At 42.3% G+C, this 27,217-nt stretch overlaps 1 protein-coding gene across 3 annotated transcripts in view; it reads right to left on the reverse strand.

Annotated features, from left to right (window-relative positions):
* Positions 1 to 27,217, reverse strand: part of EVC2 (EvC ciliary complex subunit 2) — a 144,157-nt gene that overhangs the window by 83,591 nt on the left and 33,349 nt on the right. For all 3 annotated transcript variants that reach the window (XM_081236924.1, XM_081236926.1, XM_081236925.1), the window contains 2 exons: positions 18,772 to 18,906; positions 15,767 to 15,906 (listed from right to left, as the gene is read on the reverse strand). In XM_081236924.1, coding sequence (XP_081093050.1) covers positions 15,767 to 15,906; positions 18,772 to 18,906 — 275 coding nt within the window. The remainder of the gene's footprint in view (positions 1 to 15,766; positions 15,907 to 18,771; positions 18,907 to 27,217) is intronic.

Below are 27,217 nucleotides of genomic sequence, written 5' to 3' on the forward strand. Positions count from 1 at the left end.
TTTACTGGCCTCCTAAAACCCACCACGACCCCACTAGCCTCCAGTGGGACATCCGGCCCCAGGCGACGAGGTGCGATTCTTCAAGGCCGTAAGTATTTCCTGAACCCCTGCCACCTGCAAGCTGCCACTTTTATCTCAGTCCCACTGAGGGAAGTGGGGAAGCTGTACCATGAGGGGGAAGGCTGCCCCCACCTGGATCAGGACCCCTTTCCCTCCTGGGGAGTCTCCTTTGGCTTATTTTGAGAAGACTCTCCATCAAATGCTTTGTAGACAATGAGGAAGCACCAGAGGGTACCCAGCCTTGGTGTCAGAAGACTCAGATTTGAGCCCTGGACCAACTACTTCTTAATAGAGAGAAGACCGTTTCCAACAGCGCTTTTCTGAAGAGAACCCTCAGGAACATTCCAGAAACAATGCTATAACCCACCTCCTTGAAACCCCCAACCCACAGACCCCCTCCTCTTACTTCTTCATGAGACCCCTCAAGTCTCCACTCCCTTCCTCATTCTTTTGAGATTTCCTGATCATTTCCTGGAATAATGGCCACCCAAAGATATCAGGTCCTAATCCCTGGAATCTGTAAATGTGGCCTTATTTGAAAAAAGGATCTTTGCTGATGTAAGTGAATAATCATGACTGGGGAGACCATCCTGGATTATCTGGTGAGCCCTCAGTCCAATCACGAGTGTCTTCCTAGGAACAGGCAGAGGGATTGGATACATACAGTAGAGGAGGAGGCCACGTGGGGGAGAGATTGGAGTGATACGGCCACAAGTGAAGGACTGCTGGCTGCCCTCTGATGCTGGAAGAGGCAGGAATGACTCTCCCCAGGAGTATCTGCAGGCACTGCAACCCTTCAACACCTTGACTTCAGCCCAGTGAAACCGACCTTGGACTTCCAGCCTCCAGAACTGTGAGACAATAAGTTTCTGCTGCTTGAAGTCATCGTTTACAGTACTTTTTTTTTTTTTTTTTTTTTTTTTTTTGCAGTACTTGGGCCTCTTACTGTTGTGGCCTCTCCCTTTGTGGAGCACAGGCTCCGGACGCGCAGGCTCAGCGGCCATGGCTCACGGGCCCAGACGCTCTGCGGCATGTGGGATCTTCCTGGACCGGGGCACGAACCCGTGTCCCCTGCATCGGCAGGCGGACTCTCAACCACTGCACCACCAGGGAAGCCCTATAGTACTTTGTTAGAGCAGCCACAAGAGAATACCACATTCCCCTCGTCCCTCTCCTGCTCACCTGGAAAAGACCTTTCTGTGCAGAGCAAGGGACCAGCCATTATCCTAGCACTCTCTGAGGCAGGCACAGTTATCCCCATTTTACAGAAAAGGCAACCAGAGTCACCCAATTGCAAGTGGCAGAACTCGGACCCCAAGCAGGAGGCCCAGCTGCTCAGCCTGAGTTCCTAAACCCTGGGCTCTACAACCAACCTTCCACTGTCTCTGCATCCACCCAGAGTGCTTTAAGCATTTCCCTCTCATGGGCCCATGTTCTCCTTAAGCTTCGGCTCCATTTCTCTGCTCCCCTTCATAGCAAAGCACGTTGAAGGAGCTGCCCATACTTCTTGTCACCATTCTACTCACTCTGTTCTGGTTTCCTGTCCCTGCCTCTCCCCCAGAGCTGCTCTGATCATCAATGGTATTCCGGTAGCTGAAAGCAAGACACTTGACTGAATTCCAGGCAATATCAGACATGGTCAGTCACCCCTTTTTTCTAGGACCCCTTTTCTCTTGACTTTCCAGACCTCCTTGTTCTCCTGGGTTCCTCTTACTTTTCTCACTTCTAAATGCTGGCATTCCTTAGGGGATCGTCCTGGTTCCCTTCCTTCCCTGTCCTCTCCCATAAGTTCCCCCATCAACCCCCATCTCTACCTAGCACCTCCATCCAGACTTTCAGCCAATAACAGACCTACACAGCTGACTGCCCACCTGACACCTCCATGTGGGTGTCTCAAAGGCATCTGTCAGTCACCATGTCCAAAACTGACTTCCAATCTTTTCCTCAAAATGCAATCCTGCCCTCTCCTTCCTCATCTTACGAAATAGCACCACATTCTCCCAGTTGGTCAGGCTGAAACTTCGGCATCATCCTTGATGGCTCTTTCTCCCTCAAACCCCATTCTCAATCCATCATCAGGTCCTGCTGAGTCTCCCTCATCATTCCTCAATTCCACGAGTATATATGGAACCTGTAGGATGGACGTCGGACAGACCTACATCCTAGGGGTTCTAGTTTGAGTAGCCTTGCACCTTCTAATCTTTGCCATCAAATTAACCAACAGTGATTGTAAAAAACATCATATGGTTGGTACATAAAAAACTACTCAATACTGGCAGACCTCGTTTTATTGGGCTCTGCTTTACTGAGCTTCATAGCTACAGTATTTTTTTACAAATTGAAGGTTTGTGGCAACCCTGTGTTGAGCAAGTCTATCGGTGGTATTTTTCTAATATCATTTGTTCACTTCCTGTCTCTGTGTCGCATTTTGGTATTCTCGCAATATGTCCGATTTTTTCATCATTATTATATTTGTTAAGGTGACCTGTGATCAGTGATCTCTGATGATACTATTGTAATTGTTTTGGGGCGCCACGAATGGCGCCCATACAAGATGGCAAACTTAACCAATACCGTGTGTGTTCTGACTGCTCCACAGACTGGCCATTCCCTCGTCTCTCTCTCCATCTCTTCGGGCCTCCCTATCCCCTGAGACACAACAATACTGAAATAAGGCCAATTAATAACCTGTAACAGGGAAGAGCCAATTTTGACTCCACGTTGGATCCTTTTCTTTGACTTTAGCTTTTGCTTTTTTTGCTTTTGTTATTATAATCATACATAATGGCCTGCTTCAGGGAACCCTACCCACCTGTGGTTGGCTGCAAGAAAGAAGAAATTAACACATCCTTTCCCCCCTCCCCTAGGCTGGCCATTCCAGGAGATGTTTTGCAAGACTGAGGGCCCTTTTTACTTTACTTCCTCTCCACCTCTCCCTCTCTATTCTGCCCTTTTACTTTACCTCCCTCTCTGATTCTATAAAAGAAACTGGCATCCAGACCCCTACAAAATGGTTTTTTGGGGGACCCTAGTCCACCATCTTCTCGGTCTGCCGGTTTTCTGAATAAAGTCATGTTCCTTGTCTCAACACCTCGTCTCCAATTTATTGGCCTGTTGTACAGTGAGCAGAGCGCGCTTGGACTCGGTAACAGCCCCACAATGGCCTCTAAGGGTTCAAGTGAAAGGAAGTTACACATCTCTCACTTTAAATCAAAAGCATTTTTTGGCAATAAAGTATTTTTAAATTAAGGTATGTACATCGTTTTTTTATTCATAATGCTATTGCACATTTAATAGACTAGAGTATAATGTAAACATAACTTTTACATGCACTGGGAAACCAAAAAATTCATGGAACTCGCTTTACTGCGGTGGCCTGGAACAGAACCTGCAGTATCTCCCAGGTATGCCTAGACACATGTTTAAAAGCCTCAGTTTTACAAATACTCTGAACACCCACTTGGTACTGATGCCAGCTCAGCCTCTCAGCACAGGTGTCGAATCAAGTCTTGGAAATAGAGTTTTGGGTGAAGTAGAAAAGAATAGCTTTATTGTTTTGCCAGGCAAAGGGGAACACTGCAGGTCCCTGACATTGAAAACTATGTGTCCCAACCCGGGAGGATTTGATGGGGAGTTTTATAGCAACGGTTCAAGGGTGGGGTTGCTGATAAGATTAGGATATATGCTTGGCCTGCACCTCTAATCTGGTCTCAGGTAATCTTCTCGATGAGCTTCTCTGGTTCCTTTAATGTAGCCTCAGGTGGTCTTTCTCCTATGAAGAATGTGGACATCTTAAAGAGCTTAAGGCACTGTTATGTGTATCCCTTGAGTTGGAACCAGGACCCTGCCCCAAGGCTGCACTACTGTTTCTTGGCTGCCCCTCCTTTGTCTTTGCATCCCTTACCTTTGTGGATTAGCAACTGTTCGAATTTGCCCTTTGGAACTCAGGGAAGGTCATGGAGGTTAGAGTCAAGAAATGGGACATAAAGACTTCTGTGCTAGGAGCCCCACAGGGTCTTGCTCGATTTCAGTACAAAACATGATTTTTAGGCAGTTTAGAAGGTGATGTTGGTAGCATCGAAAGACAGCAATAAGCTTCCTTTTAATAACAAAGGAAATAAACGCAGATCTGGACTTACTATCTTCTCTTATTTTTCTTTGCCTCTCTAGAAAAGCCTAAGCTCAGTCTTTAAAAAGCTGTTCTGTCAATAGAATGGTGGATTTGAAAGCACTCAGGCCTGTACAAAATCTATTACCACTTGTGTGACCTCAGGCAAAACCCATAAACCTTCCCGAACATCAGATTCCTTTGTTAGGGTTGCTATGAGAATTAAGTAAGGGCATGGGTGTGAGATGCTTGGTGGTGGTCAGAGCCAGAGCAAGGCTGGAGCTAAAGCCCTGTGGCCACACTATGCTTCCAGAAGCCTCCAGGACCAGCAAGTCGTGGTCATTTCCTCCTTTCTCCTGTCCCAGCATGACTGGGGCTGAGCCACCTCCATTATAACCATAGCTGGGGAGCCTGATAAAAATCAAAGGAAATATTCCTTCCTCAAATGCTCTGTGTAAGAGGCAGCCTATGAATAAACAATGTAAAAGATAAACAACCAAGCAAACCAAGGAAATGCTCTTTGTCAAAAATAAATCAGCAATATAGGGCAAAGTTATGGCTCTGATGGGTCTCGGAAATGAGGTGGCAATCAAATCACAGGCATATTTAGAATCCCAGCTAAACCTCAGGTAAGAATTACAAATGGGATAAACGATTTGCTGGAGAAAAACTCTATTTTTAGTGGGGAGACTATCACAGATTCCCATGAATATTAATCCCCTGACATTCTGAGTGACATTTTTCTTTCTGGGAGTTTCTAAGCCTGACATAAATCAAGATGGAAAGATTAAAAGTAATTGGCAATGCTACGATTTTTAAAATAATCACCAGGTCCCAAAATGAGCGTCCAATCACAGTGCTTTAAACAGAACTGTCATGCAATAAATATTGAGTGTCAGGATGGGGAGGGAGGGCAGAGAGATGGGAGAGGAAGGGAGGAGAAAATTTAGTTCTCTAAGTGAGGACTTTCAGGTCATGCTTGATAATCAATGTTAAACACTCCTCAGACAAAATAAGATCAGTTCTCAAGGAGAAATAAATATAAAAGTCCAGAGCGACTAAGTAATTTACAAGAATAAAATCTTGGTGAACCCCAATATCCCTATTGCATTCACACACCAGGATCAGCAAATTGCAGCAGCTGAGAATAATCTCATAAAATATAGAGATAAAGGAAGACTTTATCCCTATATTTAGTGTTCGCTTTTCATAGGCTAACACTTCGTGAATCTAAAACAAAACCGGGATGATCAATACTTTCCTATTTTATAGTACTAATGACACCAAGCAAGACCCTATGGGGCTCCTGGGCAAAAAGCCTTTCTGTGTCCCCCATTTCTTGATCACAGGAAATAGGCTCCATTCAGCCTCTATGACCTTCCCTGAGTACCAAAGGGCAGGTTCAAACAGATGCTAATTAGGGAAGGGAGAGGATACTAGACAAGGGAGGAATAGTCAAGAAATAGTGCAGCCTTGGGGCAGGGTGCTGGTTCCCCCTCAAGGGATACACATAACAATTTTGCAGATACTGAGACCCCCACCAGGTGGGAGAAATTAACTGTGTGCTGTCCACAAGCCCGTAGACCCCAGGCCGGTTGGAACCAGAAGGTTGATGATGCTGACTCCCGCTTACCTCACCACCAACCAATCAGAAGAATGTCCACGAGCTGATCATGCCCTGTTTGAACTATTACTATAAAACTTCTCCCTACCCGCTCCAGGTTGGCACACACAGTTTTGAGCGCAATATCCCACTGTGGCCCCCTTTGCCTGGCAAAGAAATAAAGTTATTCTTTTCTACTTCACCCAAAACTCTGTCTCCAAGACTTAATTCGGTGTCAGGGTACAAAAACTGGATTTGGCTTCATTAATTACTCAGGTCAGAAGGTGACAGAGTCTGATCTACTTGCAAAATGAAATATCTAAGTGCTGATCACACAAACCAAATCATTTCACTCTACTCATTTTCAAGTTTTGGAAGAAAACAGACTTTTAGTTACAAAATACATTGATAATCACCTGCTCGTACCACTTAATATAATTAGAGATACTTACAAATCTCTGCCAGTAACCAGCCCCCTTCTCCCCACTGCCTGTCCTCCCTCCGCTCTCTCAGACAGTGTGGAGAATTTTAATTTGTCGCCCTTGGCATTCTGATGAGGGAATTAAGCTAAAATGAAGGCTCACAACTGAATGGCTGCACAACCCTGACACCCAGCAATGGAGTAACAGGCCCAGTTCCCAGCTGGGTGCCAGGTCAGCCCAGCACTCACGAAGCTGATGGCCTGGCCCTACACCGAGGCACTCACTCAGCTGGGAAGGAGCTGCCTTTCAAGTAGGAGGAAAGCCCCTCTCTGCTTAGAATACCCTCAGCCCACAAAGTGCTGTGAGTCAGACACAACAGAGTTCGCCTCTCGGGCCAATAAGCAGTCCCTCTAAAGACGAGGAGGCCACACTCTCTGTTTCTGATTCTATCTTGGGTCCATGTCTATTCACCATCAGGTTCCATGGAGACAGGATCACACAGATGCTCAATTTTGCCTCTGAGCTTGTAACAGAGCAGGACCCTATGGGGCCTTCCTGGGACAGACCCCTCCCCCATATCCTCTGCTGTAGCTCCTCTCTGAAGGACCTAGATAACAGTATTGGATGCACATTTCTTGAGCTGTTTTACAGATGCTAAAACCCCTACCAAATGGAAGAAATAAACGACTTGAGCATGTAGCCCCCCGGAACTACTGGTGCCTGAGGATTGATAATGTTAACTCTTGTGACTCCGCCCTGTTACCTCACCATCAACCAATCAGAGAACTGTGCAGGAGACGATCACATACCCGGGGACACTCGTCCCTCACCTGGCCTTTAAAAATGCCTTGCTGATCGACTCAGTGCTCTGTGGTGACATAAGGGGGAAGGAAATCTAAATAAGAGTGGATATATGTATATGTATAACTGATTCACACTGCTGTACAGCAGGAACTAATACAACATTGTGAAGCAACTATACTCCAATAAAAATTTTTTAGAAATGCCTTGCTGAAAACTACTATATAGAGAATAGATGAACAACAAGGTCCTACTGTATAGCACAGGGAACTCTATTCAGTATCTAGTGATAAACCATAATGAAAAAGAATATGGAAAAGAATGTATATATGTATAACTGAATCACTCTGATGTACAGTAGAAATTAACACAACATTGTAAATCAACTATACTTCAATAAAATAAAATTAAAAAAATTCTTTGATGAAACCTACCCAGGAGTTTGGGGTTTTAAGCACTAGCTGCCCTGAACTCCTTGCTTGGCGCCCTGAAATCCAGCTGTACTTTCCTTCACCACAAGCAGGTGTCAGTAGATTGGCTTTACTGCCAACAGGTGAGTGGACCCCAGTTTGGTTCAGTAACAAGCTCTTCCATTTCGGTTCTATCTGCAGTGTTCTTGAGAAAGACTCAAGAAAGTGCTGATCATCTTGAACACTTCTCTTCAGCATCTGCTAATCTCCCTTTAACTTAGATCCAGGCTTAGAGGCAACATCGCAGTGAAAACTCTACCATCAGGTATCTTTCATATCAGTACACTTCACAGTATCCCAGGGCAGTAGGTTATGGTTTCCCCAGATGAGAGGTGGGGAAACTGAGGCTCAGGGAATATTTGTAAAGTATCATGTGCTCAATATTAAATTCTGAGAAAGCTCAAGACCTGTTCTGTCACTTATGAGATGTGTGATTATGGATAAACCTCTTTACTTAGCCATGCATCAGATTCTAAGATGCCCTAAAGAGCATCAGTATGAGGACCAAATTAACAAGGCCTGGGAAAGAGACTACATTGTTATACACTACCCACATATGAGTTATTATACAAGAATATAAGGCATTATAACTTATCAGTATGGTAATGACTCAAAATTCATAGAAATTACTCCCCAGTGGAAAATGGGCAGATGAAGCTATGTCTCTTGACTCTAGACTCAGAAAAAGTTTGCTGTACATGGAATCCAGTTTGAAGAGTTCCCACATGGTCCCAGTATTAATAATCAGCAGTATAACAAGAAAGCAAAGAAAGAAAAAAAAAAGCTAATAAAACCAAATGAGAATCCAATCTCTTCAGATAGGATATTTGGCATACATAGATCTTCCAAAGACCTCTGCCCCAGATTCAGCATCTAACTACTGTCCTGAAAGTGAAGTCCTCTCCTTCCTCCAATCTCCTGGACACTTCTGCAGCCTCTGGATCTACTGAGCAGCTGGAACTGTTGGGTGGTCCCCCCTCCCCCTCAAACACAAATACATAAATAAATAAACTAACAAACAAAACCCAGAACCCTGGGGAGTCATCCAAAAATGTCCCCTCCCCTTCTATGTCCAAACTGCACCCGCCCTGTGCATACACACACAGTAAGGTAAAAACGAGTTACCCAGTTCTGTAGGTTCTTCTCACTTGACCCTCTCCTCCTCAAGTCTACCGTTCCGACCCGACATTCACACCTCAATATCTCCCGCACAGTCTCCCTCACTCTCCCCTCTAAGCCATTTGCCATCTGCATTCAGAGTAGTCTTTTAAAACAAAATCTACCCATGTTAATAAACCATTGCCTGGGTCTCCAGTGTCTACGATGGAGCTCTGACATCCAGAGATCTCTGTGACCCAGCTCCTCTTCTCCATCCTAAGCCATCACTTAAGTAAGTAAACCAAGGCCACATGGGGATACAGCCCAGATTTAAACCTGACCTAACTCCAGGGACCATGGTCTTAACCAATGCACTCAATGGTCCTATTGCTCTATGCTATTTTGAGCCTTGTCTGTTTCCACGTCAATCTCCTTCCTAGGCTGCCACTGATAACAGGGACTGTATCTGGTTCATTGCGGAGAGTATGGTTTACACAAAGAAGGGTTCTGTTCCTATTAACGGTGGTCTAGGTAATTTTGACAAACTATCCCACTGAAAACAGTTAGAAAAGTTGGACAAAAACAAAATCTGTTTGAAAGCATCTGAGAGCTAACAAGGCAGTGAATAAATATGAGGCTAAGATCTAGGAAAAGAAGGAAGCTCAGAGATGGCAGTCTCATATTTGGGGTCACTGTGTTCCTAAGAGCATCTTGTGGTTCTAGAAGAGGCAGCCCAGGGGCTGAAAAGCTGAGCAGAATTTCTGATGATGAAAACTGGAGTCCAAAGACTGCTGAGGAGATGTCACCATGATAAAATCCTTTGGACTTTTGGTTAGTATTCATACCTTAGCAGTAAAGGACACCTGAAACAGATCAGCCCTTGGAGGAAATGAAGCCCAGCTTCGAATGAACTCAATTTCTGATTAGATTGAGGTAATCCATAATAAAACCCTTAGTTGCCTGGAGGAAGATAAGATCATCCTAGTCCTCAGACTGTCTTCTCCATTTTCATTTACAGTGTCTGGCACACAAACAAAACTACCTAGGCATACAAGGAGACAAGAAAATAGGATCGCAAACTAAGAGGAACAAGAGGTAATAGACACAGGACAGGGGTAAAGATAATGAAGTTTTCAGACAGAGACTTAATAATTATGCTTAATATGTTTCAGGAGATAAAAATAAGACTGAGAATTTTAGCAACAACTGAAAAAAGGGAACATATAAAGAAGTCATCTGCCAATATCTGTGAAGTGAAAGAAGGAAAGGCCAAATTGATGAAACTTACTGAGTGACAGTCAGCCAGCAGACTGTGTCCATTGCCTGGCCAGGAGAAATTATGGTCAGTGCAGCACCCTGATTAAGGGCATGTACCCTGGAGCCACAGTGAGTGGGTTTGAAACCTGCCCCTCTCATTTACTAGTGTGTGCCCTAGGGCAAGCTTTTTAACCTTAAGTCCTCACCTGTAAGATGGTACAAACATCAATGCCTGCTTCCTAGGGTTGTTGAGAGGATTATACATATTTGCAAAGTTCTTAGAACCATGTTTGGCTCTATGTTCTATTACTCATACATAGAACATTATAAGTATTTGTTAAATAAATAAAAAGAAATGGGTGTACTGGAGGACATCAGCATCATGGTGGAGTGAGACACTCTCTTTGTCTCCCCTTCAATCAGTAACCAGTAAAGCACCCACAATGCAACAAAGGTGCCTCTGCCTGACAGGATGCCAGAGAATTCCACACATTTGTACATCTAAAGGTGAGCAGACTGGAACACACAGAGGGGGCAGAACTGGGGGAACAGCAGGACTGGTGCCTGCAGTCCTGGCCCCCAAAGCCATGGCAGATGAACCCACAGCCCCAAAGGTCCCAGTAGCAGCAGAGGGAAGCAGCACACAAGACTGACATCCTGGCCGCAGCAGCGCCCATGGCCATAGGTAAGTGGGCAGCAGTGGCAGTGGGGTCTGGGACCCTGTCCCTCCAGCTACTGAGGCACCCATGACTCTGACCTCTCAACCCCCTAACCCCCAGCAGCAGAGCACATGAACTGTGCAACACTGGGCAGAGGTGCCTGTGTGAATCCAGCTCCCCTCCACTACCCCTTGTGGTGGCAGCGCCTGCAACTCAAGGATTCCCAGACGTGGCAGAAAAGCCTTTCATCCTGGTGCCCAGGTAGCAATGCCAGTGACAGTGGCAACAGCAAGGCACCAACAAACCCGGAGACACAGGAAATGATAATGAAGACATGGAGCCACACCTCTGACAGAGGCAGTGGAGGATGAAAAGTGCCAACTCTCAGATATAACTAGAGGAAGCTCAGAATCAAGCACAAAGGTGTTTGCTACTTCAAATGCACTGGCAGAGGAACAACTCATCAAGCACCATGAAGAACCACAGTAACTGCACCACAAAAAGAAAATGAGAATCTCCAGAAACCAAACTTAAAGTCACAGAATACTGGGATCTAACATATAAAGAATTCAAAATAGCTGTCATGAAGAAACTCAGTGAGCTATAAGAAAATTCAGAAAGGCAGCTCAATGGGCTGAGAAATAAAATTAATGAATAGAAGGAATGCTTTACCAAAGAAATTGAAACTCAAAAAAAGAATCAAACAGAAATTCTAGAGCTGAAGAACTCATAAACAAGGTAAATAATGCATTAGAAAGTTTTGGAAATAGAGCAGTCCATATGGAGGAGAGAATTAGTGAGCTCAAAAATAGAAATCTAGGAAGATACAAGTAGAAGAGGAAAGAGAAATAAGATGTTAAAAAACAGGGAAATTCGGGCTTCCCTGGTGGCGCAGTGGTTGAGAGTCCGCCTGCCGATGCAGGGGACATGGGTTCGTGCCCCGGTCCAGGAAGATCCCACATGCCACGGAGCAGCTGGGCCCGTGAGCCATGGCCGCTGAACCTGTGCGTCTGGAGCCTGTGCTCCGCAACGGGAGAGGCCACAACAGTGAGAGGCCCGCGTAACGCAAAAACAAACAAACAAACAAAAAACAGGGAAATTCTATGAGAGCTATTCAACTCATTTAGGAAGGGTAACATTAAGGTAATGAGTATCCCAGTGAAGAGAGGGAGAAAAGAACAGAGAGTTTATTTAAAGAAATGATAAGTGAGAATTCACAAAGCTGGGAAAGGAACTGGATATACAAGTCTATGAAGCTAAGAGAACACCTAATTACCTCAAGGCAAAAAGACCCTCTCCAAGACACACTATACTAAAATTGTCAAAAGTCAATGACAAGGAAAGAATTTTAAACGCAGCCAGAGAAAAAGCTTCCTACAAAGGAATCACCATTAGGCTACCACCAGATTTCTCCACAGAAGCTTTATAGGCCAGGAGGGAGCAGAATGACATTCTCAAAATACTAAAAGATAAAAACTGTCACCCAATAATATTCTCTCCAGCAAAGTTATCATTCAGATATGAAGGAGAAATAAACGTTTTCCCAGACAACAACAGCTGAGGGAGTTCATCACCACTAGACCTGTCTTACAAGAAATGTGGAAAGGAGCCCTTTGATCAGAAACAAAAAGGCAAAGTACCCAAAAGTTTGAGTAAGGTGATAAACAGAATCAGAAAATTGTTACTTTTTCCCAGAATAGGTTTTAAAATATTTTATCATAGCATAAAGGAGGGGAAGGAGGGGAAAAAAGCAGAAAAAATAATGATAACTCCTTCAGTTTGGTAAATCACAACATAAAAATGGATAATTTGAGAAAACAAAAACATAAAAGGGGAAGAGGAAAAAGATGGAACCCATAGAGTTGAATGAAGATAAGATGCTATCAGCATAAAAAGGACTATTTTATCTATGAAAAGTTTTACATAAACCACAAAACATAAATCTAGGGCAGAGACACGAAACATAAAAAGAGGAAACTGAGAAAAACATCAGAGAAAACCATCAAATCAAAATGGCAGACAGAAACACAGGGGGAAAGAAAACAGTGGAGAGACACAGCAACCAGAAACAGAAGATAAAATGGCAGTACTAAGTCCTCATCTATCAATAATAACCTTAAATGTAAATGGACTGAATTCACCCATCAAAAGACATGGAGTGGCTGGATGGATTAAAAAACAAGACCCAACTACATGCTACCTCCAGGAGACCCATCTCAGCTCTAAAGACAAACACATGTTCAAAGTGAAGGGATGGAAGATGATACGTCAAGCAAATGACAGCCAGAAAAGGGGGTGTAGCCATACTCATTTCAGACAAAATAGACTTCAAGCCCAAAAGGTAACAAGAGACAAAAATGAACAGTATATAATTATAAAGGGGAAAATTCACTAAGAAGACATAACAGTTATTAATGTATATGCACCTAACATAGGAGCACCAAAATATATAAAACAATTATTAACAGACCTAAAGGGAGAAATTATTTCACACAGTATTGGAAGTCCTAGCCAGAATAATTAGGGAAGAAAAAAACTAAAGTTATCCAAATTGGAAAGAAAGAAGTAAAGCTGTCACTATTTGCAGATGACCTAATTTTATACATAGAAAACCCTGAAGACTCCACAAAAAAAACTAAAAGAAATAATAAACAAATACATATAATTGCAGGGTACAAAATCAACATACAAAAATCTGTTGCATTTCTATATGCTAACAATGAGCTACCAGAAAGAAAAACTAAGAAAAAAAATCCCATTTACAATCACAGCAAAAAATATAAAATAACTAAGAATAAATATAACCAAAGAAGTGAAAATATGTACACTGAAAATTATAAAACACTGTTGAAAGAAATTGAAGGAGGCACAAATAAATGGAAAGATATTCCATGCTAGTGGATTGGAAGAATGACATTGTTAAAGCATCCATATTACCTAAAGTAATCTACAGATTCAATGCAATCTTTATCAAAATCTGAAGGACATTTTTCACGGAAATAGAACAAAAATTCTAAAATTTATGTGGAACCACAAAAGACCCTGAATAGCCAAAGTAATCCTGAGAAAAAAGAACAAAGCTGATTTCAAACTATATTACAAAGCCATAGTAATCAAAATGGTTTGGTACTGGCACAAAAACAGATACATAGATCAATGGAACAGAATTGAGAGCCCAGAAATAAACCCATGCATATATGGACAATTAATTTACAACAAAGGAGCAAAGAACATACAATGGATAAAGGACAGTCTCTTCAATAAATGGTGTTGGGAAAGCTGGACAACCACATGCAAAAAAAAAAGAAACTAGATCACTATCTCATATCATACACCAAAGTCAATTCAAAATGGATTGAAGACTTAAATGTAAAACCTGAAACCATAAAACTCCTAGAAGAAAATATAGGTGGTATGCTCTTGGTCATGGGTCTTAACAATATCTTTCCAGATATGTCTCCTCAGGCAAAGGAGTCAAAAGCAAAAGTAAACAAATGGAACTACATCAAACTAAAAAGATTCTGCACAGCAAAGGAAACGAAACTATCAGCAAAACCGAAAGACAACCTACTGAATGGGAGAAGATATTTGTAAACAATATATCTGATAAGTAGTAATATCCAAAATATATAAAGAACAGATACAACTCAACAACAAAACAACCCAATTGAAAAATGGGTGGAGCTGAATAGACATTTTTTTCAAAGAAGACATACAGATGGCCAACAGGCACATGAAAACAATAGCATGAATTATTAGGGAAATGCAAATTAAAACCACAGTGAGATATCACCTCACACCTGTTGAAATGACTATTATCAAAAAGGCAAGAAATAACAAGTGTTGGTGGGAATGTAAATTGGTGCAGCCATTATGGAAAACAGTATCGAGATTCCTCAAAAAAAATAAGAACAGAACCACTATATAATCCAGCTATCCCACTTCTGGGTATTTATCCAAAGAATATAAAAACATTAATTTGAAAAAATACATTCACTCCTATGCTCACTGCGTCACTGCAATTGCCAAAATATGGAAGCAACCTAAGTGCCCATTAACAGATGAATGGATAAAGATGTGATGTGTATGGAATATTACTCAGCCATAAAAAGATGAAATCTTTCCATTTGCAACAACATAGATGGACCTTGAGGGTATTATGTAAGTGAAATAAGTCAGGTGGAGAAAGAAAATATCATATGATTTCAGTCATATGTGGAATATAGAAAATAAACAAACAAAAACACAAAATAAATGAACAAAATCAAACACTTATATACAGAGATCAGAATAGTGGTTACCACAGAGGAATGGTGGGGGAGGGCAAAATGGGTAAAGGGGATCAACTGTATGGTGATGGATGAAGACTAAGTTTTTGGTGGTGAACATACTGCAGGGTATACAGAAGTAGAAATATTTAATGTTGTACAAGTGAAATATATAATGTTATAAACCAACATTACCTCAATAAGTAATAAAATAAAATAAAGATACTCAGGTCCTGTCCTTAAAAGTAAATTATAGATAGATAAATAGACAAAAATTTAAATAAAATAAAAAATAAGAAGAACTGAATTCAGTTTAGCCAACAATCATATCACCTGGTCTGGCCTCTCTCTCAAGGTGTTACTTCCTCTCCTTCAATACACTACTCAATACTCCAATCCACACATCAATCATACTGAGCTCCTTACACTTCTCCAAATGTACATATCTTGTTCACTTCCTATCTTGGTATCTGTCCTGTCTTTCCTCTGCCTGAAAAGCCTCTCCTTCCTTCATCTACTTGAAAAACTTCTGCCCATACTTCAAGAATTAGTTAAAATATCTCTTCCTCTGGGAAGCATTTCCATGACCCGCTTAGAGGTAATTACTTCTTCTGGGCTCAGCTAGCCCTGATCTTAGCATGGTACTCATCAAACTTTTATGGTCACTTCTGTTTCTGTGTTTGTCTTCCCACTAGGTCAGACTGCCTCACAGCTCAACCTATGTCTTATCTCTTTTCTCAAATACCAAGCATAGTGTTCAGGGCATGGCAGTTGTTCGATTATGACTACTGAATGACAAATTAATGATTAATAGGATGAATTAATGAATGAAATACACTCAGTGTTTGCTCTCATGCTGCTATAGGTAAAATACAGATGGCAATTACAACTACTGAATGACAAATTAATGATTAATAGGATGAATTAATGAATGAAATACACTCAGTGTTTGCTCTCGTGCTGCTATAGGTAAAACATTCATCACATCCATGGAAGTATAATGTGACTTAGAATTCTTACTCTTCTAAGGCTTGAAGCATGCTCCCGGGGTCCTCTGAAGACAGAATGTCTATCATTTGGTCATTTAGAGCGAGATCTTCATTCATACCATCAGCTGAGGTGAACTGGGAGCGCTCCAGCTTGCTCTCATGATGCTGAACCTTCAGGAGAATTTCAGAAACCACAATTGAGTAGGCCTTCTTGTGAATGTCACAAGCTGGAAAATTCATGAGGGAAGGTGGGGACCTGCAGTCAGAGAACCTAGCTGGCCCCACCACTTGTGAGCTGGTAAGACTAAGGCAAGGCATTGCACTTCTTTGAGCCTCGTTTTCTCATCAAAGAAGTGGGATAATAATTCTCGTAGCCCTGCACAGGCTTGTTGTGTGGATAAAGCAGAGCAATGGATGGAAAGACCTTTATAACTATAAAGATGTAATAAAAATATTTCATCATCATCATCACCACCAACATCACCATCACCACCATAATGCCCAGTCCCATCCCCATGATCATCATCATCATCACCACAACCATCATATTATCACCATCATCATCATCACCATTATCACCGACATCATCACCATCGCCATCATCACCACCACCATCATCACCATCACCATCATTATCCCCATCCCCATGATCACTATCATCATCACCACCACCATCATCATCATCACCATTATCACCAACATCATCACCATCACCATCATCATCACCACCATCATCATCATCCCCATCATCATCATCATCATGCAGAGGAAAATTACAGTTGGCAGATGGACTTCAACATCATGGATCTGGCTGGTTTCTAATCAGACTATAGAGTTGTCACATGGAAGTGACATCAGAGATAATTAAGCTCAACCCTCCGATTGGGTAGATGATATATCTGTTTTGCTCACTATCATCATTATTTCTACAGAAATGCATGATAATTATAACTAACATTTAAGAATTCCTGTCCCTGTGCCTTGTATATGTCATACCATGAAACCATCACACAAAGTCAGTGTTGATGCCCCCAGTTTACGTATAAGGAACTGCAACTCAGAGAGATAAAATGACATTATCTGAGTTCACATAGCTCATAAAGAGCCTGCTTGGTTTTTGACCCAAAGTCTATCTAACTCTAAAGGCTGCCTCTGTTTACAGCATGTTGTCTCCTTGGTCACTACCACAATGGAAAAAAATTTTTTTAATGTGAAGAGAGTTCCTTTTGTGACGCCGGAAAAAAAAAATTCTATAAGAGGCTTCAGACCTTAAATCAAATTCACACTTTGCTTTCCTCCCACGATTGTAACAATCAGCCTTTAATCTCCAAGAAATGAATCCTGCTCCTTCATCGAAGTAGCAGGGTGAGTTCTGTTCTTCTGTGATTGATAACAGCTTTGGGAGAGTAAGTAGAATGTCGTATTAGATGGGCCATTTTTCTTTTCCTCACTTCTGCCTGCCAAGGAGACTGTGGGCTGACCTCACTTTGAAATAACAACTCTCTTCTCCAGGAAGCAGAAACAAAATGAACAATGGGACAGGACTGCCAGCCTCCAGAGAGGGCGGCAGGGTGGTCCTCGGAAGCCAGGTCCAGCCTACACTCGGCCACGTGAAGCAGGTTGTTTAGCTTCACGGGCCTCAGTTTCCTCACTGTACGGTGAGGGAGAAAGATGATAGATGTTCCTTTCAAGTTGCTGGACCTCTGGGTGACAGAGTCACAGCAGCTGCAGCCTCCATGGCCCTGAAGGAACAAACAACCTACCGGGGTGCTCAGTCCCAGCAGTGCCTTCTCACCCTAGGACTGTGCCCTGCTTTCCTTCCTCTGTCTGCCCATCCTCTGGCTGGGGGCTCATTCATTCCTTCACACGTTTACTGAGTGCCTTCTAAGCACCAGGCTCTGTACCAGGCAATGGGGATTATAGCAGCCCGCATCCATGCTTCATCCATGTCCCCTCACCCTTGCCGTTCAGTGCCTTTTAGCCCAAGATCCACCAGCCAACACCTATGCTGCTTCCTCCCCTGAAGGTTCCTGCTGGCCTTCAGAGCCCATGCCAGGGAAATAACGTTACCCTTTGTCCTGGCCCCCTCACCCCCTTGTCCTCAACCAATGACCAATGGGATTTGATGGCTAAATACCCCGGCTCCTTCTCCCCTCAGGCTTTATCCTGGCTGGGATAAAGCCCCAGGTGCCCACAGTGGTAGCTTGACGGACTGCCTTCCCTTCCCGCCTCACTTCCCCACCCCCTACCACTACTTCCTGGGATCACTTCCCATATAAACTGTTTGCATTTGGATCCTAGTCTCAGGATGTGCTTCTGTGGGAACCCAGGCCAAGACAGGAAAACAGAGATTGAGGAGTTCACAGGTGGGGATAAATGCTGGGTGGGGTCCAAAAGCTAGTGCAGGAACCCAGACAGAGAGTCCCCAACTTAGCCAGGAAGTGGCCAGTGATGACTTCCAAGGAGAGGCAAGGCCCGAGATGAGTCGTCAAGGGTGCGTCAGAGTTCTGCTCACTGAAGAGCAGAGAGAGGATTATAAAAGCATCCAGGTGAGTGTGGAGAGCTCAGCAGTCATTGGGTAGAGCCAGAAGTTGAGGTATGAAGCTGGACCACAGGGGACTTTCTTTATAAGCCATGCTAAGGAATCTGGGCTTCACCCTGAGGACAAAGTAAGTCTTCAAAGACTTTTCAGAGGGAAGTGTAGACCAGGACCTGAGTCAGGGTGTGGCATGAATGCACAGCTGGCCATACAGGTGGGCACTCAGTTATTCAGTCAGACTGCAGGGGTTCCCAATCCTGGTCGTTTGTTAGAATCATCCAGGGAGCTTTTAAAAACTACTAATGATGGGCACGCCTCTCGGGACAAAGCAGTCAGAGTCTGTGCAGGAGGGCCTTGGTATGAGCATGCCTCACGGTTCCCTGGGGGTCCTGACATCGATCCAGAGTTGAGACTGACTGAACTGAAGGATAAACTTCAACCTCACATCTACCACCAACCAACTACCCTCCAGGAAGAGGATGCACATGGACTCCCACCTGATGTCTGGTAAGCATGCTTCCCTTCCAACACTGATATCGAACCATGAAGAAAAGCACGGCCCAGGTCAGCACCAGGGAGAGGATGAAGGCCACGAAGAACCCTGCTGCGTGGAGGCCGTGGTTTGGTAGAACCTACGGGGATAAGAGAGAGAGATTTGTTTGTGGCCACACTTTACATTTTTCAAGTCAAGTTACAACTGCGTTAAAGCAGAACAAGCACAGAGTTAGTGAAACCGACCTGGGTTTAGACCAAGCTCTGCCACCTATTAGCTGGTTGCCTTGAGACCATTGCTGGACCTCTCTGGGCCCAAGTTAAACGGGGCAAGCACCTCAAGGAGCTGAGCATGGAGGCTTGCACACAGTAGGACCAACCACCCCAAGCCTGGCACATCACAGGTGCTCAGGAATGTTAAATTCTCAAATCAAATATGTAACAAACCTAAGGCAGCACTAAGGATCTGTGAAATGTTTTGAGTCGGGCAGAATTTTGCAGAGGGCAGAGGAAGAATCCATGGTGCCCTCAACTCCCCTCAAAGCTGTCCGCTCCCCCCGCCCTGGGAACACGTCCCATGAGGGGTGCAGCCCACTCTGGACTTCAGGATCACTCTGGAGGATGTATGTGGCTGGGGAGGCATCACACAGCAGGAGGCAGGCCAGCTGCCAGGCAGTCCAGTAAATGACCACCCAGGGGGAGCTCGAGAGTTCACGTGAGCTTCATTTAATGTGCCCAGTGTACTTCTCCCTCCTCAAAGGCTTCCTCCGGGCTTCAGTCAGCGACATCCTGGGACCAGTGTGAATCCACTGATGGGCCACAAGTGGCTGGAACCAAATAACAACTGTGAGAAGCAGTAAGTTCTAGACATCACACATTCCTCCCCTCCCTCCACCATTTCTTTGGGATCTAGAACGTGATGCCAAAGACAGCAGCTGCTGCCATCTTCCTAAGCACTCAGCATGGGGCAGGCTTGGGGCTAAGGCTGTGCTCCTACGTCGCAGCTCACATCAGAATCACCTGCAGGGTCTGTGGAAACAAACTGCTGGGCCCCTCCCTCGGGGATTCTGAGTCACTAGACCTGGGGCAGGAACCGAGAAGAGGCATTTCTAGCAAGTTCCCAGGGGAAGCTCCCACCCTTTGAGAACCCTAAGGGTTTCACAAGAATTAACTTCTTGAATTCTCCCAAAGACACTTTGAGCAAAATAAAAACAGCTCTGGTTTCAAATCCTACAGGCCTGGGGCATCCCTGGTGGCGCAGTGGCTAGGAATCTGCCTGCCAATGCTGGGGACACGGGTTTGAGCCATGGTCCGGGAAGATCCCACATGCCGTGGAGCAACTAAGCCCGTGTGCCACAACTACTGAGCCTGCACTCTAGAGCCCGTGAGCCACAACTACTGCGCCCATGTGCCACAATTACTCTAGCCAGCAGCCTAGAGCCCGTGCTCTGCAACAAGAGAGAAGCCACCGTAATGAGAAGCCCACACACCGCAACAAAGAGTAGCCTCCACTCGCTGCAACTAGAGAAAGCCCGCGTGCTGCAACGAAGATGCAACACAGCCAAAAAAAAAAAAAAAGAAAAAAAATCCTATAGGCCTGAATTACAATGCCTCCTCTATCGAAACAGCTCTATACTTTGGGCAAGTGACTTGACCTCTGGAAACCTCAGTCCTCTCATCTGTAACATGGGGATAAAAATACCTCACAGCATGAAGATTAAACAAAATAATAATGCAGAGGAGTTTGGTGTAAAGTTTGGCTTATCTATTTAGTCGACAAATAGGTACTGGGTGTCCACTGTGTACCAGGCAGTATGCTAGAAGCTAATAAGACGCTGATGCTTTCTCCCCTTGTGTGATTACACTCTTCCTGGGCACACTGACTGGGGCTGACCCAGCCTACTTGCTTCTCACAGATAAGGGCCTGTAACAGCACAGAGAGTGAAGTTTGGGCTCTAGACTCAGACCACCAGGTGTGGGACCCATACCCTGCTACTTACTGGCCGTGTGGCATTGGGGCAAATCACTTCATCTTTGCCTTTGCTCTTCCCTTGTAAGACAGAGACAAGAGCCTTCCGAAGGTTGTACTGAGGATTAAACATGAGACATGAACAAAGTCCAATGAAGTCACTAGAAGAGGGCCTAACCCATGGCACTCACTGACTAAATGTGAGTGATTCTGGCCCTGCCTTCCTTTGTGGGTTGGGTGACCCAAGGCAACTCCACTGGTACAGAAAGGGAGATGCTATGTGGTGACCGTTACCCAGTCATTTCTTCAGAACGTGACCTCGAAAACAGGCCTGGACTAAAAGAGACTAAGATTTTTATGATACTCTCATCCTTTGGTGAGACATTTGGCTCTCACCAAAGTGTCTATACTCAAAAATGAAAGGGAAAAAATGTCTGTGTCCATAACAAGGGGCTTTAAAATGTTCACCCCTTTAACCTAGTGATTTCATATCCAGGATTCACTCCTCAGGAGATAATTCAAAAATAGGCATAAAAGCTTATACACAGGTTGGTTTGATCCAGAAATATGCATGAAGATTTATTTATATATAAGGCCGTTTTTAAGAACATTATATAAAATAACACAAATGGGACGTATCCTAAATGCTCCACAACACAAAGAATGGTTAAATATTTTAAGCTTCTGTGAGTTATTCTATCCATAATGGCCAATCATGCAGTCATTTTACAAGTTTTGAGAAGCAGAAAAATGCATGCCTGCTAGGGAAAAAAAGGTTTTTAACAGAAGCCAAGGGTTGAAAAAGAGAAGCAAATACCCTGTGTGTCCTTCTGCATCCTCTTCTACCCCCACTTCCCAGAGGCAACTATCTTAAATAGATACTGGTTTTAGTTTCTATGGTTTAGTGAACCAGAATGGTTAGTTAACTTAAATACTCTAAAAATTATGCATACATCTTTATTTCTTGATATGTCAACATTGCACATTACTTATGAATTCCTGCTATGACAGATGTGGATTTTAGGTCACGAATTTTTACCCCCCAAAATTTGAAGGATTGTTACCTACAAATAACCCTCCCTACACTTTCTCCCAAGTTCAATGGTTATATTCAGCTAGCTACCTTTGTCTAACTTTAAAAAAATGAAACAGTTTTTATGGCATTAAATTTAGAGAATATTTCTTGCATTCTTACTAAGAAAGAAAGAAGAAACATGGTGAAACTAGTGCCCCATATTTCCTTCCACCTCTCCTTTCACCACTTCTGCCCTCCAGAATTTGTTTATTTTATACATACATGTATGTATGTATATTCTGCAACCACAGTTAAGTCTTTGTGGTGGTTTATAAGTTAGTTCTGAAAACTAAAAATAAAAACATTTTAAAGGCAATATCATTATTATGATTAGACATATGTATTCACTGCATAATAAAGTAATTGAATGTAATCCTGTATAACTAAATATAAGCCCCTAAAAGCCACATATTTTTAATGCAGTGCCCTTTCTTACACTATCAATTTTCAAAATCATGCCATAGTTTTAGTTTGCTTCAACTTGGACCAATACTTGCTTGTGTAACTTTTTGTTTTTCCTGGGGTTTCTCACTGCTTTTCTTTTTTCTTCCTGGTATACACCCATTTCTTTAATGATATTAGCTGTTGCAGGGAGTCATCTTTTTTTTTTTTTTTTCTTGAAATCATCACTCCCAGAGGCCTTTGACATTCTGATTTACTCAGGACTGGCTACTTTCTAGGCTTGCTGCACTGCTGTCATTAGAGCTCTCTTTACTGCTTTCTTGTTTTTTGGATTCCATTCCTCCCTCTTTCTCGTATTTTTTTTTCCAGTTTGATAGAGTATTTTCCATATTTATGTGTTCTCAAGTAAATTGGTTTAGAAAATATTTTTATTTCTCACGTGTTAAAATATTGTTACTTTGTGTTTGTTTGATTGTTACCTTGGCTGAGACTATCACTCAAGGTCCAAAATCTTTTTCCCTCAGAATACTGAAGGAGCCACTCCATTATCTTTTAGCATAAGTGTGCCTGATGACCTCTCAGAAGGATCTTGCTTTCTAGGAGCTTTAAGTTCTCAATGTTTAACCATTTAAAAGGAGATTTTGAATGATTTTTTTAAATGGAGTAAAATACACTTTACATAACATTTACCATTTTAATCATTTTTAAGTGTACAGTTGTGTTAAGTACAACCACGCTGTACAACCATCTCCACCATCCATCTCCAGAACTTTTTCATTTAGCAAAACTAAAACACTGTACCCATTAAACAACTCCCCATTCTCTCCTTCCCCAGCCCCTGGTGACCACCATTCTACTTTCTGTCTCTATGAATATGATTACTCTAGGGGCTTCATATTAGTAGAATCATACAGTATTTATTTGTCTTTTTATGAGTGGCTTATTTCACTTAGCATAACACCCTCAAGCTTCATCTATGTTGTAGCATATGTCAGAATTTCCTTTCTTTTTAAGGCTAATATTCCATTGTATGAATACACCACATCTGTTTATCCACTCACCCATTGGTAGACACTTGGGTTGTTTCCATCTTTTAGCTCTTGTGAATAATGCTGCTATGAACATGAGTATACCAATCTTTTCAAGACCCTGCTTTCAATTCTTGGGGATATACCCAGGTGTGGAATTGCTGGGTCACATGATAATTCTATTTTTAATTTTTTAAGGAATGACCATACTGTCTTCCATAAAGGCTGCACATTTTTATTCCCATCAACAGTGCACAAGGGTTCCAATTATTCCACATTCTTGTCAACACTTGTTATTTTGGTTTTTTTTTTTAATAAAAACCACCTTAACAAGCGTGAGGTGATTTGCATTCCCCTAATGACTAGTGATGGTGAGCATATTTTCATGTGTTCACTGGCCATTTGTATATCTTCTTTGGAGAAATGTCTATTCAAGTTCCTTGCCAATTTTTTAATCTGGTTGTTTGGTTATTATTGTTATTGAGTTGTAGGACATTAGGGACTGAATGTTTGTGTGTATTCCCAAAATTCATATGTTGAAATTCTAACCGCCCTTGTGATGGTATTAGGAGATGGGGCCTTTGGGAGGTAAATGGTGTCCTTATAAAGGGACAAATGGACCAGAGCTCTTTCTGCTCTCTGCCAAAGGGGGATTCAATGAGAAGATGGCCATCTACAAACCAGGAAATGGGTTCTCACCAGATACCATATCTACTGGCGTATCTACTTTGACCTTGTACTTCCCAGTCTAAAGAACTGTGAGAAATAAATGTGGGTTGTATAAGCCATTCAGTCTATGACACTTTGTTATAGCAGCCCAGACTAAGACATAGGATTTCTTTATGTGGTATAGATATTAACCTCTTATCAGATAAATGATTTGCAAATATTTTCTCCCAACCTGTGAGCTGCCCTTCACTCTGTTGATTGTGTCCTTTGGTGCACAGAAGTTGTTAATTTTGATGTAGTCCAATTTATCTGTTTTTTTTTCTTTTGTTACCTGTGCTCTTGGGTCATAAGCAAGAAATCACTGCCAAATGCAATGTTATGAAGCTTTCCCACATGTTTGCTTCTAAGAGCTTTATAGTTTTAGGTCTTACATTTAAGTCTTTGATGCTCTATGAGTTAATTTTTGTACATGGTATAAGGTAGGGGTCCAACTTTATTTTGGACCCCAACTTTATTTTGGATATCCAGTTTCCCCAACATCATTTATTGAAATGACTATCCTTTCCCCATTGAATAGTCTTGGCACTCTTGTTGAAAATCATTTTATTATAGATGTGAGGGTTTTTTTTCCTGGCTCTCTTTTCTTTTCATTGGTCTGTATGTCTGTCTTCATGACATTACCACACTGCTTTGATTACTGCAGCTCTGTAATAAGTTTTGAAATCAGGAAGTGTGAGACTTCTAACTTTGTTCTTTTTCAAGATTGTCTTGGCTATTTGGGTTCCTTTAAGATTTCATATAAATGTTAGGATGGGTTTTCTTTCTATTTCTACAAAAAAATGCCATTGGAATTTTGACAGAGATTGCACTGCATCTGTAGATCATAGCAATATGAAGTCTTCCAGTCTATGGACAAGGGATGATTTTCCACTTACTGGTCTTCTTTAATTTTCTCTCGGCAGTGTTTTGTAGCTTTCAGTGTACAAGTCTTTCACCTCTTGGTTAAGCTTATTCCTAAGTATTTTATTCTTTTTGATGCTACTGTAAATTAAATTGTTTTCTTAATTTCCTTTTTGGATTGTTCATTGTGTATGTAAATAAAAGCAACTGACTTTTGTGTGCTGAATTTTTAGTAATATAAAAAATGTCTATATCCTAGTATAACATTTTAAAAGAAGACACAAAGCTGTATATACATAAAAATTCCAATTACATTAAAATAAAAATAATATGTATGCACCCATATACATATGGAACCTATGAAGAAAATATTCCAGAATTTTGTTGAGCATAATTACTTGATGAATTTTCTCTTTATGTTTCTGTGTTTTCTATAATGGGCATGTATTACTTGTACAATCAGGAGATAAAAAATGATAATAATGAGTTGTAAAGGTAAGTTTGGTAGATAAGGAGATGTACCACCCAGATCTCCCTTCAAGGACGGACTAGGTGTCCAGCTACAGGCAGTGTGGTCAGTAGACCTCCCACTTCATGTTCTAGATCAGCTGCAGAGAGCCACCTCACCTAGGTCATGCCAACATCTGGTAACAGAACAAGGCATTTAGCCTGATGAGGGATGCTCAGACAGGTGACAACACTTGCCCCACAGCTCTCTGCCAGGTGAAGCTTTGTCAGCCTGGATCACACTTGACTTCTTTCTCTGCCCAAACCTGCTTCCTCCTCCTCCCCTTCACAGGTGATCTGATTGTGTTGGAGGAACCCCATGACCACCGCCAGGTTAGATGATTCACTAAGACTCATATATAATTACAAAGGACTCAGCATATAATCATTCTCACAGCTATGATTACAGCAAAAGGATACAAAGAAAACTCAGCAAAAGGAAAAGGCATGTGGGGCAAAGTCCGGGGAAACCAGGAGCAAGCTTCTAAGGTCCTCTCCCAGCGAAGCTACAAAGGGCACGCTTAATTCCTCCAGCAATGAGCATAAATGCTGTCCACCAGTGAAGCTCATTTGAGACTCGGTACCCAAGGTTTTTATTCAGGACTAGTCACTTAGGCACCCTCTGCCTGGCATGTACCAAAATCCCAGACTCCAGATGGAAATGAGGTGTTCAACATAAAATATATTCTTTATAAAAACAGTTTAGGTGGGTGAGCCACCCATAGTTCAGTAAATGGTGAGAACTGTCCTGAAATCTAAGTTCCCAGATGCCAGCCAAGGGCTAAACTTGTAAGTAGCGCTTTCTAAGGATAGCAGTCTCAGGCCAGCTATGTCAACTTTTCTGCACACTGGTTACCATGTTATACCCCAATTCTGTCTTGGCATCTGCTTCCAGAGAAGCCAACCTGTGACAAGTTTAATTCAAAGTGGTTGCAGACCCCAATGTTCATTGCAGCACTATTTATAATAGTCAAGACATGGAAGCAACCTAAATATCCATTGACAGATGAATGGATGAAGAAGATGTGGTACATATATACAATGGAATATTACTCAGCCATAAAAAGAATGAAATAATGCTATTTGCAGCTACATGGGTGGACCTAGAGATTATCATACTAAGTGAATTAAACCAGACAGAAAGACAAATATCATAAGATATCACTTATATGTGGAATCTAAAAAAATGATATAAATGAGCTTATATACAAAACAGAAATAAACCCACAGACACAGAAAACAAACTCATGGTTACCAAAGGGGAAAGGTTGGGGGGAGGGATAAATTAAGAGTTTGGGATTAACATATATACACTACTATATGTAAAATAACCAACAAGATCCTACTGTATAGCACAGGGAACTATATTCAATATTTTTAAATAACTTACAAGGGAAAAGAATATGAAAAAGAATATATATATGTATAACTGAATCACTTTTCTGTACACCTGAAACTTATGCAACATTGTAAATCAACTATACTTCAGTAAAAAAGTGGCTTCAGATTATGGGAACATTTAATGCATTATATAGGAGCTGGAAGACAACTAACCCATTCCTCACTACTTCCTCACTATTCCTACTACTACATAGTGGTCACAATGCACACTGTAGTTAAGGTTAAATTTTTCTGATGGACCAACAAGGCCAAACTGACCTTCCAAACAGTCAAAGCCAAGTTAGGTTGGGAACAGGAGCTTTGGTCCAGACAATTACTGGAACCTGAATCAAAGTGTGTTGCCACATATGACTCGCCTATGATGAATCAGCCTCTGTCCATAGAGGCTGTTATCAGAGGTGGTCAGGAAACCAATTCTGTTTTCAGACTCAAACATCCTGATTCTAAATCTTACATTTTCATTAGCACCAAATTGAAATGCAAGTTCTCCATTTGCACTG

This window comes from Mesoplodon bidens, assembly GCF_964165515.1.
Source record: "Mesoplodon bidens genome assembly, chromosome: 1".
In the NCBI taxonomy this organism is placed as follows: Eukaryota; Metazoa; Chordata; class Mammalia; order Artiodactyla; family Ziphiidae; genus Mesoplodon; species Mesoplodon bidens.